Here is a 14,712-nt window from a genome sequence, read left to right on the forward strand (position 1 = left end):
TATCGTTAGCAAACTTAGCCACAAAGCCATCTATTCCATAATCCAAATCGTTGATGTACAATGTAAAAAGAAGCGGCCCCAACACGGACTCCTGTGGAACACCACTGGTAACCAGCAGCCAACCAGAATAGGATCCCTTTATTCCCACTCTCTGTTTCCTGCCAATCAGCCAACACTTTATCCACGTATGTAACTTTCCTGTAAATCCATGGGCTCCTATCTTGTTAAGTAGCCTCATGTATGGCACCTTGTCAAAGGCCTTCTGAAAATCCAAATATACAACATCCACTGCATCTCCCTTGTCTAGCCTACTGGTAATTTCCTCAAAAAATTGTAATAGGGTTGTCAGGCAGGATTTTCCTTTAAGGAATCCATGCTGAGTTCTGCCTATCTTGTCATATGCCTCCAGGTACTCTGTAACCTCATCCTTGACAATCGACTCCAACAACTTCCCAATCACAAGCTAACAGGTCTACAATTTCCTTTTTGCTTCCTTGCCCCCTTCTTAAATAGCGGAGTGATATTTGCAATCTTCCAGTCCTCCGGAACCATGCCAGAATCTATTGACTTTTTAAAGATCATCACCAACGCCTCCGCAATGTCCACAGCTACTTCCTTCAGAACACGTGGGTGCATTCCATCTGGTCCGGGAGATTTATCTACCTTTAAACTATTCAGCCTCCTGAGTACTTTCTCTGTCGTAATTGTGACTGCGTACACTTCTCTTCCCTGCCACCCTCGAGTGTCCAGTATACTGCTGATGTCTTCCTCAGTGAAGACTGATGCAAAATACTCGTTCAGTTCCTCTGCCATCTCCTTATCTCCCATTACAATTTCTCCAGCATCATTTTCTATCAGTCCTATATCTACTCTCACCGGTCTTTTACTCCTTATATACTTGAAAAAGCTTTTAGTATCCTCTTTGATATTATTTGCTAGCTTCCTTTCATAGTTAATCTTTTCCCTCTTAATGACCTTCTTGGTTTCCTTTTGTAAGGTTTCTATTTTAGGGGCTTCGCTTCCCTTTGCACTTACTAAACTGAATAAACGAACGATTAATCCAATAATTAAACATACAATACGAATATGGTTTCAATTTCGTAAATTTTTTGGATTGAATAAATTTATCCTATCAAGTCCTATTATATCCAATTTTTTTCTTCCAACCATCCAGAACTGATCAAGCTTTTCTTTCATGTTTTCGTGATTTATTCATGGATGATTGTCTCATCCTCCCCAATTTTAGATTTTATTATTGGGCAATTAATATTCAATACTTAAAATTTTGGTTACGAGATTTGGGCGCAACTTCAAGTCCACATTGGGTAAATCTTGAATGTAATTCATTACGAGGGTCTTCTTTGGGTTCAGTTTTAGGAATTTCGCTTCCTTTTATTTCTTCTAAATTGTATAAACAAATGAATAATCCAATAGTTAAGCATACTTTACGTATGTAGTTTCAATTCCGAAAATTTTTTGGGTTGAATCAATTTATTTTAGCAAGTCCTATCTAATTTCCTTTTTCAACCTTCCACTATGGATCAAGCTTACTTTGATTGGAAAATCAAAGGTATAGTACGTTCTTCATGAGTTATTTTTGGATAATTGTTTCACGTCCTTTGATCAACTTTCTAATAAATATAATTTACCCAGATCTCACTTTTTTAGATACCCACAGATTAGAAACTTTTAAATTACTGTTTCTCCTAATTTTCCACACTCATATCCAATGGATATTTTGGGAAAAAAAATAGATCTAAATCTCTCTCAGAAAAGTGTTGTAGCAATTATTTATAATATAATTATGAATTTATGTCCTGATGTTTCTAATAAAATTAAAACTGATTGGGAAAGAGAACTTAAGATTATTATACCGTTTGAAAAATGGGAAAAAATTCTTCAATTAGTTAATTCATCCTCTATATGTGCTAAACATGTGTTGATACAGTTTAAAGTAGTGCACAGAGCTCATATGTCCAAAGAGAAACTATCTCGTTATTACTCTCATATTAATCCTATATGTGATAGATGTCATTCTGAGATAGCCTCTTTAACTCACATGTTTTGGTCATGTCCTTTGCTGGAAAAATATTGGAAAGATATTTTTGATATTATTTCAACGGTTTTGAATACAGACTTACAACCTCACCCAATTACTACTATTTTGGGATTACCAGTGATAGAATCAAATCATTTAACCTCTTCAGCTTGTCGGATGATTGCATTTCTTACTTTAATGGCTAGAAGATCTATTTTCCTGAATTGGAAAGAGATTAACTCTCCTACTGTATTTCACTGGTTTTCACAAACTATGTTGTGTTTAAATTTGGAAAAAATTAGAAGTATGGTTTATGACCCTTCCATTAAATTTGAAAAAACTTGAGGCCATTTATTCAGCATTTTCATATGATGTAATTTGACCATTTCCAAACTTATTTTACTTCTCTGTAGTGTTGGTTGAGAGGAATGGAGTCGTCGACACTAAGGTTTTCTTTTCTTCCATTTTTACGTTGTGAAAATCGCCCAGGCCTTTTTTCAGTTTAGTTGACTAATTCTGTTTAGATTAGGTTTTTTTTTGAGGGAGTTTTATTTTATTTTTTTTTTCTTTTGTCATGATTTTTGTCTAGATATTTTCTTTTTGTCCTGTATTATTCATTGGTATCCTACATGATTGGGAGTTTTGTCAGTTAAGTACTATTTGGTTTTATAATTACTCATGTTAAGTATAACAATGTATTCCCAACAACTTTGTATTATTGCTATGTTATGTTTATATTCTATAAAACTAATAAAAAGATTGAAGATAATTGTCTCATGTACTTAGTACAGTTGTCTAATAAATATAATTTGCCTAGATCACATTTTTTCAGATATTTACAGATTAGAAACTTTTTGAAGGTTATTTTACCTACTTTTCTGATATCACATCAAACTGAAATTACAGAAATTTTTTTAGATTTAAACCCCTATCAGAAGAGTTTAATAGTAATTGTTTATGATTTAATTACAAAAATACATTTAGGTATGTCTGATAAAATTAAGAATGAATGGGAAAGAGAACTTCAGGTATTCTCCAACTTCAAAATTCTCCAACTAGTTAACACTTCTTCAATGTATGCTAGACACGCTTTGATACATTTTAAGGTGATGCATAGGGCCAATGTGTCTAAGGATAAGTTAGCTCGTTTTTATGGTCATATAAGTACTGTCTGTGACAGATGTAATTCTGAGGTAGCTTCCTTGACACACATGTTCTGGTCTTGCCCTCTTTTGGAAAAATATTGAAAAGACATTTTTGATATTATTTCAGTAGTTTTACGTATTGATTTACAACCTCATCCTACTACTGCAATTTTTGGATTACCAGTGATAGACTTTATTCATTTTCCCCTTTAGCTTGCCGTTTGATTGCATTTGTTACATTAACAGCCAGAAAATTCATTTTATTTAAATGGAAAGATTCTAATCCCCCTACTACATTTCAATGGTTTTCCCAAACTATAACATGTTTAAACTTGGAAAAAACTAGGAGTGGCACCACTGATCCTTCGGTTAAATTTGAAGAAACCTGGAGGCCATTTATTCAAACTTCTTAGTCAACCTTATGATGTAAGTTGACCTTTTCTGAATCCTTTTTAGTAACTTTTTGTTTGTGTATAGAGGAGCAGAGTTAATGACAGATAATGATCTTAACTGATGAAATATGACAGCCCAGTTTTTGTTTTGTTTTGTTTTTTTGAAGTGTAGGGGGTAAAAACATTTTTTTGAATCTTTTTCATGTTCAGTTATTAAGAGATTGGGAGGCTTAAATTAAATATGTTACTCAGAGTCTGTGTCTGTATACATTAATTGTTAATATAAGTCCGATCTTTGTATCATTATCATTATGTTTATCAATTTGAAACTCAATAAAAAAGATTGAAAAAGAAAGAACTGATTCTACGGTTATATTCACAAAGTGCACTCAGTGTCAGGAAGAACAACAAATTAATTCTGGACTTTATGAAGAGCAAGAGGGAGAACACACAACAGTCCTCATCGAGGAGTCAGCAGTGAGAAGGGTGAGCAGCTTTAAGTCCCTGGATGCCAGCATCTTAAAAGGACTTATCCTGGGCCTAACATGTTGAAGCGATCACAAAGGCGGCACAACAATGGCTATGCTTCATTTGTAGTCTGAGGAGATTTGGTATGTCACGAGAGACGCTTGCAAATTTCAACAGATCTTCTGTGGGGAGCATTCCGACTGGTTGCATCAGCACCTAGTGTAGAGGTTCCAAACTCAGCCAGGTCCATCATGGGCACTAGCTTCACCACCACCGGAGGACATCTTCGGAAGTAGGTGCCTCAAGGAGGTGGCATTCATCACCTTCCAAGATTACTGCCACCAGGGAGGAAGTACAGGGGCCTGAATGTGCACACTCAATGTTTCAGTCACAGCTTCTTCCCCTCTACCATCAGATTTCTGAATGGCCCATCAACACTACCCCACTATTTTGCTTTCTTTTTGCTCCATTTTAAATATATTTTATTGTAACTTACAGTAATTTATGTATTGCACTGTATTGCTACTTCAAAACAAATTTTATTGCATTCATCAGTGATAATAAATCTGATTCTGATAATGTCTCTACAAATTAATCACATGATTGAGGAACGAACTGAGTTCAGTATTTTTCAACCGCTTGGCTTTCACTGAAGAGAAAATCTGTCATCCAACTGACTTTCTGCTTGTTTCCCAAATGATCATCCTATCGATCTGTCATTCAATCTATTGATTGATCGATTGATTGAGATACAACACAGAATAGGTGTTCTGGCCCCGTGAGCCACACTGCCCAGCAACCACCAAGATTTAACCTAAACATGGGACAATTTACAATGACCAATTAACCTACCAACCGGTGAGTCTTTGGACAGTGGGAGGAAGCTGAAGAACCCAGAGGAAACCCACATTGTTACGGGGAGAACACACAAACTCCTTACAGGCAGCGGTGGGAATATGCAACATGAGCTAAGGGCCCACAATGCAGCCAGAGGTAGAAATCCCGAGTACGGCCAGAACAAGGCTCCAACAAGGGGTTGGGATCATGCATGGGTTCCTAGCACAAGCCATGGCGCAGGATATTTTTGCATAAATGTTAAACCAGATTCACCGGGGTTTCTATTCAGCAGATCCTCGAAATAAACTGCTGCTTCTTTATAAGTGCTTCTAGTGAGATCAGTCATCATGTGCCATGTTGTATGACATGGGCAATCATGGTCTTTTCATGACCATGACCGATCTTAGCAAATTTTTCTACAGAAGTGGTTTGCCATTGTCTTCTTCTGAGCAGTGTCTTTACAAGATGGGTGACCCTAGCCATTATCAATACTCTTCAGAGATTGTCTGCCTGGTGTTAGTGGCTGCGATACACCAGGACTTGTGATATACACCAGCTGCTCATACAACCTTGGCCTCACGTGACCCTGATTGGGGGGATGGGGGGAGCTAAGCAGGTGCTACACCTTGCCCAAGGGTGACCTGTAGGCTGATGGAGGAAAGGAGCACCTTACCCCTCCATTGGTAGAGACGTATCTCCACCGAGCCACTCTGGTGAGTGCATGGTGTTTTCGTATTCTCACTGCAGTGACAGGATCAGAGCTGCAGTTTCAGCAGACAGCTGGGCACGTCCTCCCCCACTTCTAACCAGCAGGGACAGGGACAGGGACGCCACTGATGATGCCCAGCATACTGAGGCAGGAGAAACAAGCACTCTCTCCCACCTGCAGAAAAGTTAGTGGGGTCTACTTGCCAATTCACTTCAGTGGGGCTAAACAACTGATGGTGGGCTTGGCTGGAGAGTTTCCCAGTCTTGTGCTGGTTTGGAAGCCGTAAACTACAGCAAGCTTCCAGTGTGTGTGGGAGGCCTGAATCCAAAGCCAAGCCTTGCAATGTCCGCATCTGCTCCGATGGGCTTCAGCGATCAGCCCTTCATACCTCTTGCATTCACCAAAAGTTAAAGTCAATCCCTTGGGAGCTGGGGAGAGGATAGGGGGCCAATTTCACTGTGACCCCTGCCTCCCTGAATTTTCCTTTCTCCTACGGGCAAGGAAGTTATTAAAAAACCAATTACTCACTGTGACAAGTAGTGGTGAAACAACCCGCCAGCACAGCTTGAAAAAGAAGTTTAGAGGAGTCCCAAGCATCTCCTTGTAGTTGGCAGATAATCTCTGGACACCTGCAACAGGACCAAGCAGACAAACCAGTGAGGGTGCGGCACCGTAAACAGACGGGGGCTTATGAATACTGTCTTGTTTTAAAGAGGGTTTGTAGATCACATAATTATGATACAAATTCATTATAAAGAGCAGAGTCGCCTCGTCAGCCATTAACTCAAGATTCCTATGTATCGCATCCGCTTCAGTGAAATGCGTCATTTGCCTCAACGAACAACACGCCCAAGGATGTGCTGGCGGCAGCCCGCAAGCATCACCACGTATTCCGGCGCCAGCATAGCGTGCCCACGATGCTTGGCAGAACAACACGGAACAGAGCAAACAAACAACAAAACAAACCACCCCGTACATAAGCAACACGCACAAAATGCTAGAGGAACTCAGCAGGCCAGGCAGCATCTATGGAAAAGCGCACATCTGACGTATCGGACCGAGACCTTTCTCAACTGTACATTTTTTTCCTCTATAGATGCTGCCTGGCCTGCTGAGTTACTCCAGCATTTTGAGCATGTTGTTTGGATTTCCAGAATCTGCGGATTTTACCTTGCTTCTGATTTCACCGCATAAACAATTCTCCACCCCATTCCCATAGAACGATGACTGGCTGGATGGAAGCACTTAATAAACATTTATTTATTTAATGATTGAGATACAACGCAGAGTACCTCCTGCCGGCCCCAACAGCTCCCGCCCAACTGATTCACCCTAACCTCATCGTGGGACAACTTACAATAACTCTGTATGTTTGTGGACTGTGGGGGGAAACCTGAGCACCAGGGGAAACTCACGTAATTCATGAGGGGGATGTATAGGACGCCGCCAGGACTCCAGAACACCTTGAGCTGTCACAGTTTCGTGCCAACCACTACACTACCGTGGCCCTGTGACACCAGGATTGGGAGTAACGGACTGAGGAGTAAACAGCCTCCTCACTCTCACTTTACCCTCCTTCACTAGTTTTGAAAATCAATTCCTTTGGACGTACAGATGCTCCTGGAATCTAGGAATTCTGATAGCCAAACAGCACACAGGCTCTCTAGACAAGATATACTTTTAAAGTGATTGGAGGAAAGTATGGTGGGGGGATGTTAGAGGTAGGTGTCCCCCCCCCCCAGAGAATGGTAACTATATGGAACGCAGTGCCAAAGGTAGAGGCAGATACATTAGGAGCATTTAAAACAGACACACGGATGACAGAAAAATAGAGGGCTATGTTGGATTGATCTTGGAGGTTAGCACATCATGGGCCGAAGGGATTGTACTCTGCTGGCCAGATAAACTGCATCATTGAAATCTATTACTGCCTGTTACGCCACTGGCAGCAATGAAGGTCTCCATCTCTGACAGTGTTCAAGGCTTCTTTCATCAAGCCAGTGGCTTCCTCTTGGTTTTCACTGCTGTCAGTCCTGCAAGTCCCGGGTGGAGACTCAGGAATACCGTCACACTCAGATGTAGAAGGATTCGTCATTGCTGTTTCTGTAACAGTTTTGTTTTACCAGTCAGGGTTGCTAGCCCTGAGCTGAACCCCTGAACCTGGAGGACTGGTAGACCTCTATCGTTTGACCTGTTTGGCATGGGTGACCCTACCCAAGTGTAAAACCCTGACTCCATAGCTCTCCGGGTCATTGACGCACGCAAGCCTCCAAACCATGACAAGGTTATGGTGCTCTTGGAGGAATGAAATCTATGAATCAATGAATGCTAGCCAAAAAGAACAGGGAGAACACAATCAATTCTTTTTTTTTTAAAAAACAGTACCAATAGTACTGGGGACTCCTGTTTTAGATCTACCTCAGGAAGTAGGCAGCTCCATAATGTAATACTGCATCAGAAAGTCAACAAGACAGCACACACGACTGGCTCTGCACTTCAGTGTCCAACTAAACTCTTCGGCACAAGAGGCAATTGTTAGCAAGGTGCATGGTATCATCTGGCGTGTAGGACTGTTGGATCTTCACACATAGGTTGGTGGGACAAGGTCATAAAGGAATTCATGGACAAATTCTTTTATGGGTTATGGACCATAGTTTTGATGGATTCTGGATCAAGGTCTCCTTGGGAGGCTTCTGCTGTTGTTTGCATGGTGGGGGGTGGTGGGTCAATGCTTTTACTGCTGTTTCTGCAAAGGGTGGGGGGGTGGTTTGGGGCTTCGATGTTTCTACCATTCATTCTATGAGGCTTCATGGATGTCTGTGAAGGTTACGAATTTCAGGTTGTATACATTCTCTGATATTACATGAACCTTTGAACAGTACAGTACAGTACAGGAAAGGCCCTTCAGCCCACAATGTCATGTACATCCCTTGCTATCCAAACTTCAACTGTCTGAACCCATATTAAATCTTATCACAGTTTCTATTCACCATAACACCATTGTGCTCTTCTCTTGGAATGAAGATGGTGTAAAGATTATACCTGGAGTCCAGTACATGCCACGTTAGTGGGATGGGATTAGTGCGGGGCCGGGCAATGCTAGAATACACTTGAGAATTCTAATGGGGGGACTTCCAGTAGCGCTCATGGAGTGAAGTCACGTTCTTGACTCGCTCCATTACCTCTGAGTTTTTTTCTTATGATCAGCTATATTTTAATTAACCATTAAGGCATCAACTTTTACAATACTTTGAAATAAATTGGGCTCTCCGATAATTGGATGCGTTTAAGGTCTGCTATGTCTAAGAATGGAAAAAACGGGAAGGATGGCAAACCTCCGGTTAAACCGAAAGGTACTGATTTCCCTCCGACTGAACCACCGGTGACTTTGAAAGCTATATCGGAGCTAATTTGGGAGGAAATTTCAACTAGTCTCCAGAAAATTGCCGATCCAATTGAGAAGATAAAAATATCTATTACGGAACATCGGTTGGCTATATCTGATCTTCAAAAATCCACGCAACAAAGTGAGCTCAAGATGGAGAAAATCGAAGAAACAATTAATGTAATGAAGAAGAAACTCGACTTTCTGACCTTTAAAAACTCTGACTTAGAATCTTCGAATGATTGGGGTGCATGAAGCTGTTGAATCCGATAACCCTATGAAGTATTTTTCTCAACTTTTAAAAGATGCATTTCCTACTGTATTTCCTGACCAACCACCGTTATTGGATCGTGTCCATAGAGTTCCATCATACTCGTCTAGGTCAGATAAACCTAGACATGTCATTTTACGTTTTCATTACTTTCAAGACAAGGAGAAACTGTTTCGTTTCGTTCGATCTAAAGGTTTCATTGATTTTCTGGATCTTAAGTTCCGATTCGTGGAGGATTTCAGTAAACCAATCCGGGATCAACGGGTTCGTTACAGATCTGTGATGTCGGAACTCTACAAGATGGATTTAAAACCAGCGCTGCTTTACCCTGCACGTTTAAGAATTCGTACGTTGGATGGACCCCTCCGTTTTTTTGAATCTCCTTCGGATGCCCAGAGTTATCTGGATCAATTTTCACCTTCAACATCTTAATCGTAATATTCTATCTCCGTTGATCGGAGGCTGTGAATTTGTCGGTCTTATTTTTTTTTTGCCCTATTTGGGCAGAAAAGTTTATTTTTGATTACTTAATATGGTCGCTAAACTTTCTTTTTAACTGCGTCATTTCTTTCTTTTTCCCAGGGGATTCTGGGTGGTTACTTCCTTATCGTCATTTTACGTATTTCCTTTGTGGCCTTAAATTTTGTAGTTTTTTAAAAATCTATTGTGTTTTGTAGGTTTATATAACTAGTTTATGTTAATAATCTCATTTTTTTTTTGTTGCTTTGTTTACTCATGGGTCTGGGGTTTATTGCGGTTTTTTTTATATTTTCTGGCTTTTATTCTGTTATGTGTTTATTTTAATTGAGTTATCTTTTTTTTATTCTTTTACTGTTTTATAATCAGCTGATCTTTTTTATATTTACACTTTTTTTTAGGGAGCGTATACCGGAAGTCATGGGGTTAGTTTTAGTGCTTGCTTCTTTTGGGCTGGTCTGCGTTAGATTTAGCCGTGGGGTCATGGGGTGGGGGGTGGTGGGTGGTGGGAGGGGCTTCACGTTTTAGTTTCTTTCTTCTTGGGCTATATATATTATTGAAGTATTGGTTGCGTTCTTCTTCCCGGTATCTCTTGTATGTTCTGTTCCCTTTCCGGGTTCGTGGGTCGAGCCTATCATCAATCCTCCTTGTTGCGGGTTGACTTTAGGGTTTATGGTGTCTATTATTAATTTTGTCTCCTGGAATACTAATGGTCTTAATCATCCTATTAAAAGGAAAAAAGTTTTTAAAGTGTTCCGGAGACTTAAAGCACAAATTTTATTTTTACAAGAGACCCATGTGCGGAGGGGGGACAGACTACGTTTTTTTAAATTCTGGAAGGGACAACAGTTTCATTCGAACTCCAATGCTAAGATTCGAGGCGTCTCTATTTTTATAGACTCCTCAGTTACTTTTATACAACATGATATTATTTCTGATCCGAATGGTAGATTTCTATTGGTTAGTGGTTTACTATTTAATAAAAAAGTAGTTTTGGTTAATGTTTATGCTCCTAATATGGACTGTCCGGAATTTTATAAATCATTATTTAATCAGTTTCCGAATTTGAATGAGTTTTCATTGATCTGGGGTGGAGATCTTAATACCTGTTTGTCTCCAGCTTTGGACCGTTCGGCTCCTTTACGGACCTTACCTAATAAATCTGCAACTTTGATTAATTCATTCCTTTCTGATTCTGGGTCGACGGACATTTGGCGTTTTTTTGCATCCTCAGGAAAAAGATTTTTCTTTTTTTTCCCCACATGTTCATCATTCCTATTCAAGAATTGATTATTTCTTTATTGACTCTCGTCACAGTGACAAAATTGGCAAACTGTTGGCTAATCAATTGAAGTCTAATTATGCTAAATCTCAAATTAATCAGATTTATGACCAAAATGATCGACTGATACTTGATCATGTGGGGATTAATCAAACCTTCTGTGGTTTTTACTCTTCCTTATATCAATCAGAGTCTCCTCGAGATTCTAAATATATGAATGATTTTTTAGATAATTTAGACTTCCCTGAGATTTCACAGGATATGTCTTCTATGTTAGATACTCCCATTACCATGGATGAGATTAAGAATGTTATTTTCTCTATGAATTTGGGGAAAGCTCCTGGCCCTGATGGGTTTACCGTAGAATTTTATAAATGTTTTGCTCCTTCGTTAATCCCTTGGCTCTGTAGGGTTTTTGAGGCTTCATTGAAACTTGGTAAACTTCCTGAATCTTTCAATAGAGCGTCAATTTCTCTAATATTAAAGAAGGATAAAGATCCTGCTCAATGTGCATCTTATAGACCAATATCTTTATTAAATGTTGATTCTAAAGTTTTTTCTAAGTTATTAGCAAATAGGTTAGAAAAAGTACTTCCTTCTATTATTTCGGAAGACCAAACGGGTTTTATTAAAGGTCGTTACTCTTTTTATAATATTCGCACACTGTTAAATATTGTTTATACTCCATCACAAAATGTTCCTGAGTGTGTTATCTCTTTAGATGCTGAGAAAGCTTTTGATAGAGTAGAATGGCCTTATTTATTTAAGGTGCTTGAAATGTTTAATTTTAGCTTGAAATTTATATCCTGGATTAAACTGTTATATCATTCTCCTGTGGCCTCGGTCCGTACTAACTCTTTAAGTTCACCTTTTTTCCCTCTTTTTCGAGGTACTCGACAAGGTTGTCCTCTTAGTCCCTTATTATTTGATATTGCATTAGAACCTCTTGCAATTGCCATTCGAGAATCTCCAAATATTACTGGGATAACTCGGGGCTTAAAGTCCCATAAATTATCACTCTATGCTGATGATTTACTTTTATATATTTCCAATCCTCAGAAATCCATCCTGGCTGTTTTACAGCTATTAGCACAATTTGGTCTTTTTTTAGGTTATAAATTAAATCTTAGTAAGAGTGAACTCTTTCCGATTAATAAACAACTTCCCTTATATTATAAATTTCCATTTAAATTGATTAATAATTATTTTTCATATCTTGGGATTAAAATTACTTGTAAATACAAACATTTATTTAAGACCAACTTTTTACCATTAACAGACCATATTATTCAACTTTCATCTAAATGGTTTCCTTTATATTTAACTTTGATTGGTCGTATTAATGCAGTTAAGATGTTTTTTTTTGCCAAAATTTTTATATATATTTCAGGCGTTACCAATCTTTGTTCCAAAATCTTTTTTTGACAAAGTTGACTCTAAAATTTCTTCATTTATTCGGCAGAACAAAAACCCGAGACTGGGTAAAATACATTTACAGAAAGCTACGAGAGATGGAGGCTTAGCATTACCTAACTTTAGATTTTATTATTGGGCAATTAATATTCAACATATGAAATTCTGGTTACTTGACCAGAATATACTATCCACTCCTAAATGGGTAGCATTGGAATTACAATCTGTTCAGGGTTTTACACTTGGTTCTATTTTAGGTTCCTCTCTTCCTTTTGATTTGAAACACCTTAAACAGGTGTCTAACCCGATAGTTAAATATACCTTACGTATTTGGTTTCAATTCAGAAAATTTTTTGATCTTAATCAATTTGGGTTAGCGATTCCTATTTTAGGTAACATATTTTTTCCTCCCTCCTTTACGGATCGTGCTTTTCAAATTTGGAAGACTAAGGGTATTTCACGGTTTTTGGATTTATTTCTAGATGGTTCCCTTATGTCTTTTGAACAATTATCTAATAAATATAACTTATCAAGAATACATTTTTTTAGATATCTACAAGTTAGAAATTTCCTAAGTACTATACTTTCTTCCTTTCCAATGCTTCCTCCTACATACATTTTAGATACTATAATCAACCTTAATCCATGTCAGAAAGGTGCATCGGCTATGATTTATAATATTATTATGAAACTTAGGAAAGCTCCATTTGATAAGATTAGGGTAGATTGGGAACAGGAATTGGGGTTTACCATTTCCGTGGATGACTGGGGGCAGATTTTACAATTAGTCAATACATCCTCTATGTGTGCTAAACATTCCCTAATTCAATTTAAAGTTGTTCATAGAGCTCATATGTCCAAAGATAAGTTAGCGCACTTTTATTCTCATATTAATCCTTTTTGTGATAGATGTCTGGGGCAGATAGCCTCTTTAACTCATATGTTTTGGTCTTGCCCTACTTTGGAAACTTTTTGGAGAGACATTTTTAATATTATCTCCAAGGTATTGAATATAGATATCTCTCCTCACCCTATTACTGTTATCTTTGGACTACCTAAAATTTCCAGTAATCTTTCCCCTTCAGCCCATAGAATGATTGCATTTCTTACTTTAATGGCGAAAAGATGTATCTTACAACATTGGAAAGGCTTAATGCTCCAACTACCTTTTTTTGGTTCTCTCAGACGATATTATGCTTGAATCTGGAGAAAATTAGAAGCAATCTTTATGATTCCTCATTTAAATTTGAACAGACTTGGAGATCTTTTATTCAATATTTTCATTTAATGTAATATATATCCTTCTTGTTTTTTTTTTACTGATTTTAATGGAGGTCGGGATTGAGGACGTGATTTTAAGTTTAACTCTGTTTGGTTTCTAGTTAGCCCATTGCTTTGCTTTGCTTTTAGTTAGTTGCACGGTGGGGTTTTTTTCCTTTTCTCTATTGATATATATATAAAATTAGTATACTATTATGTTATCTTGGTATGTTATGTTTAAATTACATTGTTTGTAGTATTTTTTTTGCATTAATATCTTCTGTAATTTTATTATATTCTAACAGTGTATTAGTGTCTATATGGCTTACCTTTTTGTATACTTATTCAATAAAAAATTTAAAAAGAAAAGAGAATTCTAATGTTTGGTAGAAGAATACATTGCTGGCTTAAGGTTAATTAAGAAGGCTTGTTCGCAATTCATCTTCCTCCTTTATGCTAGGACAGTCCTTTAGCTTGTCTGTGCTAGTGTGAAGAGCTCGAGGCAGAAAGAAGAAACAGTGGAGCTAGACTGTGAAACTGGTTGAAGCTGAGGGCAAGAGCTGGACAAATTAAAGCAAGAAAGGGCAGAGCACGCCAAAGGCTTATCGGTGTCAAGAAGGTAAAATGAAGACTGTACCATAAAGCCAACAGATGGCGACGACTTCGAAAAACGCCAAAAACATGAGGGACACAACGGCTGTGTAGTGATCCATTAGTTGGAAGAAATAAATTCCACCCTTTAAAATAAAACACACAAAAAAAGAGTTAATCTTTTTACTTAGAGATACAGCACAGTAAGAAGCCCGTACCACCCAATTAACCAATTAACCCAATAACAGTTACTACCCCTCAACCATCAGGCTCTTGAACAACAGGGGATAACTACACCCACTTGCCCACCATTGAAATGTTTCCCCAACCAATTATCTCACTTTAAGGACTCTTTATCTCATTATCTCATGTTCTCATTATTTTTTGTTATTTATTTACATTCGCACAGTTTGTTGTCTTCTGCTGGTTGATCTTTTGTTGATC

At 38.2% G+C, this 14,712-nt stretch overlaps 1 protein-coding gene across 1 annotated transcript in view; it reads right to left on the reverse strand.

Moving 5' to 3' along the window:
- The window catches only part of LOC134338536 (sodium- and chloride-dependent GABA transporter 1-like), a 92,949-nt gene that overhangs the window by 16,612 nt on the left and 61,625 nt on the right, over positions 1–14,712 (reverse strand). Inside the window, exons 10-11 of the mRNA XM_063034431.1 lie at positions 14,315–14,414; positions 6,118–6,218 (exon numbers count right to left, since the gene is read on the reverse strand). Of these exons, the coding sequence (XP_062890501.1) occupies positions 6,118–6,218; positions 14,315–14,414 (201 nt within the window). The remainder of the gene's footprint in view (positions 1–6,117; positions 6,219–14,314; positions 14,415–14,712) is intronic.

Source organism: Mobula hypostoma, chromosome 27 (genome assembly GCF_963921235.1).
Source record: "Mobula hypostoma chromosome 27, sMobHyp1.1, whole genome shotgun sequence".
NCBI classification, from domain to species: Eukaryota; Metazoa; Chordata; class Chondrichthyes; order Myliobatiformes; family Myliobatidae; genus Mobula; species Mobula hypostoma.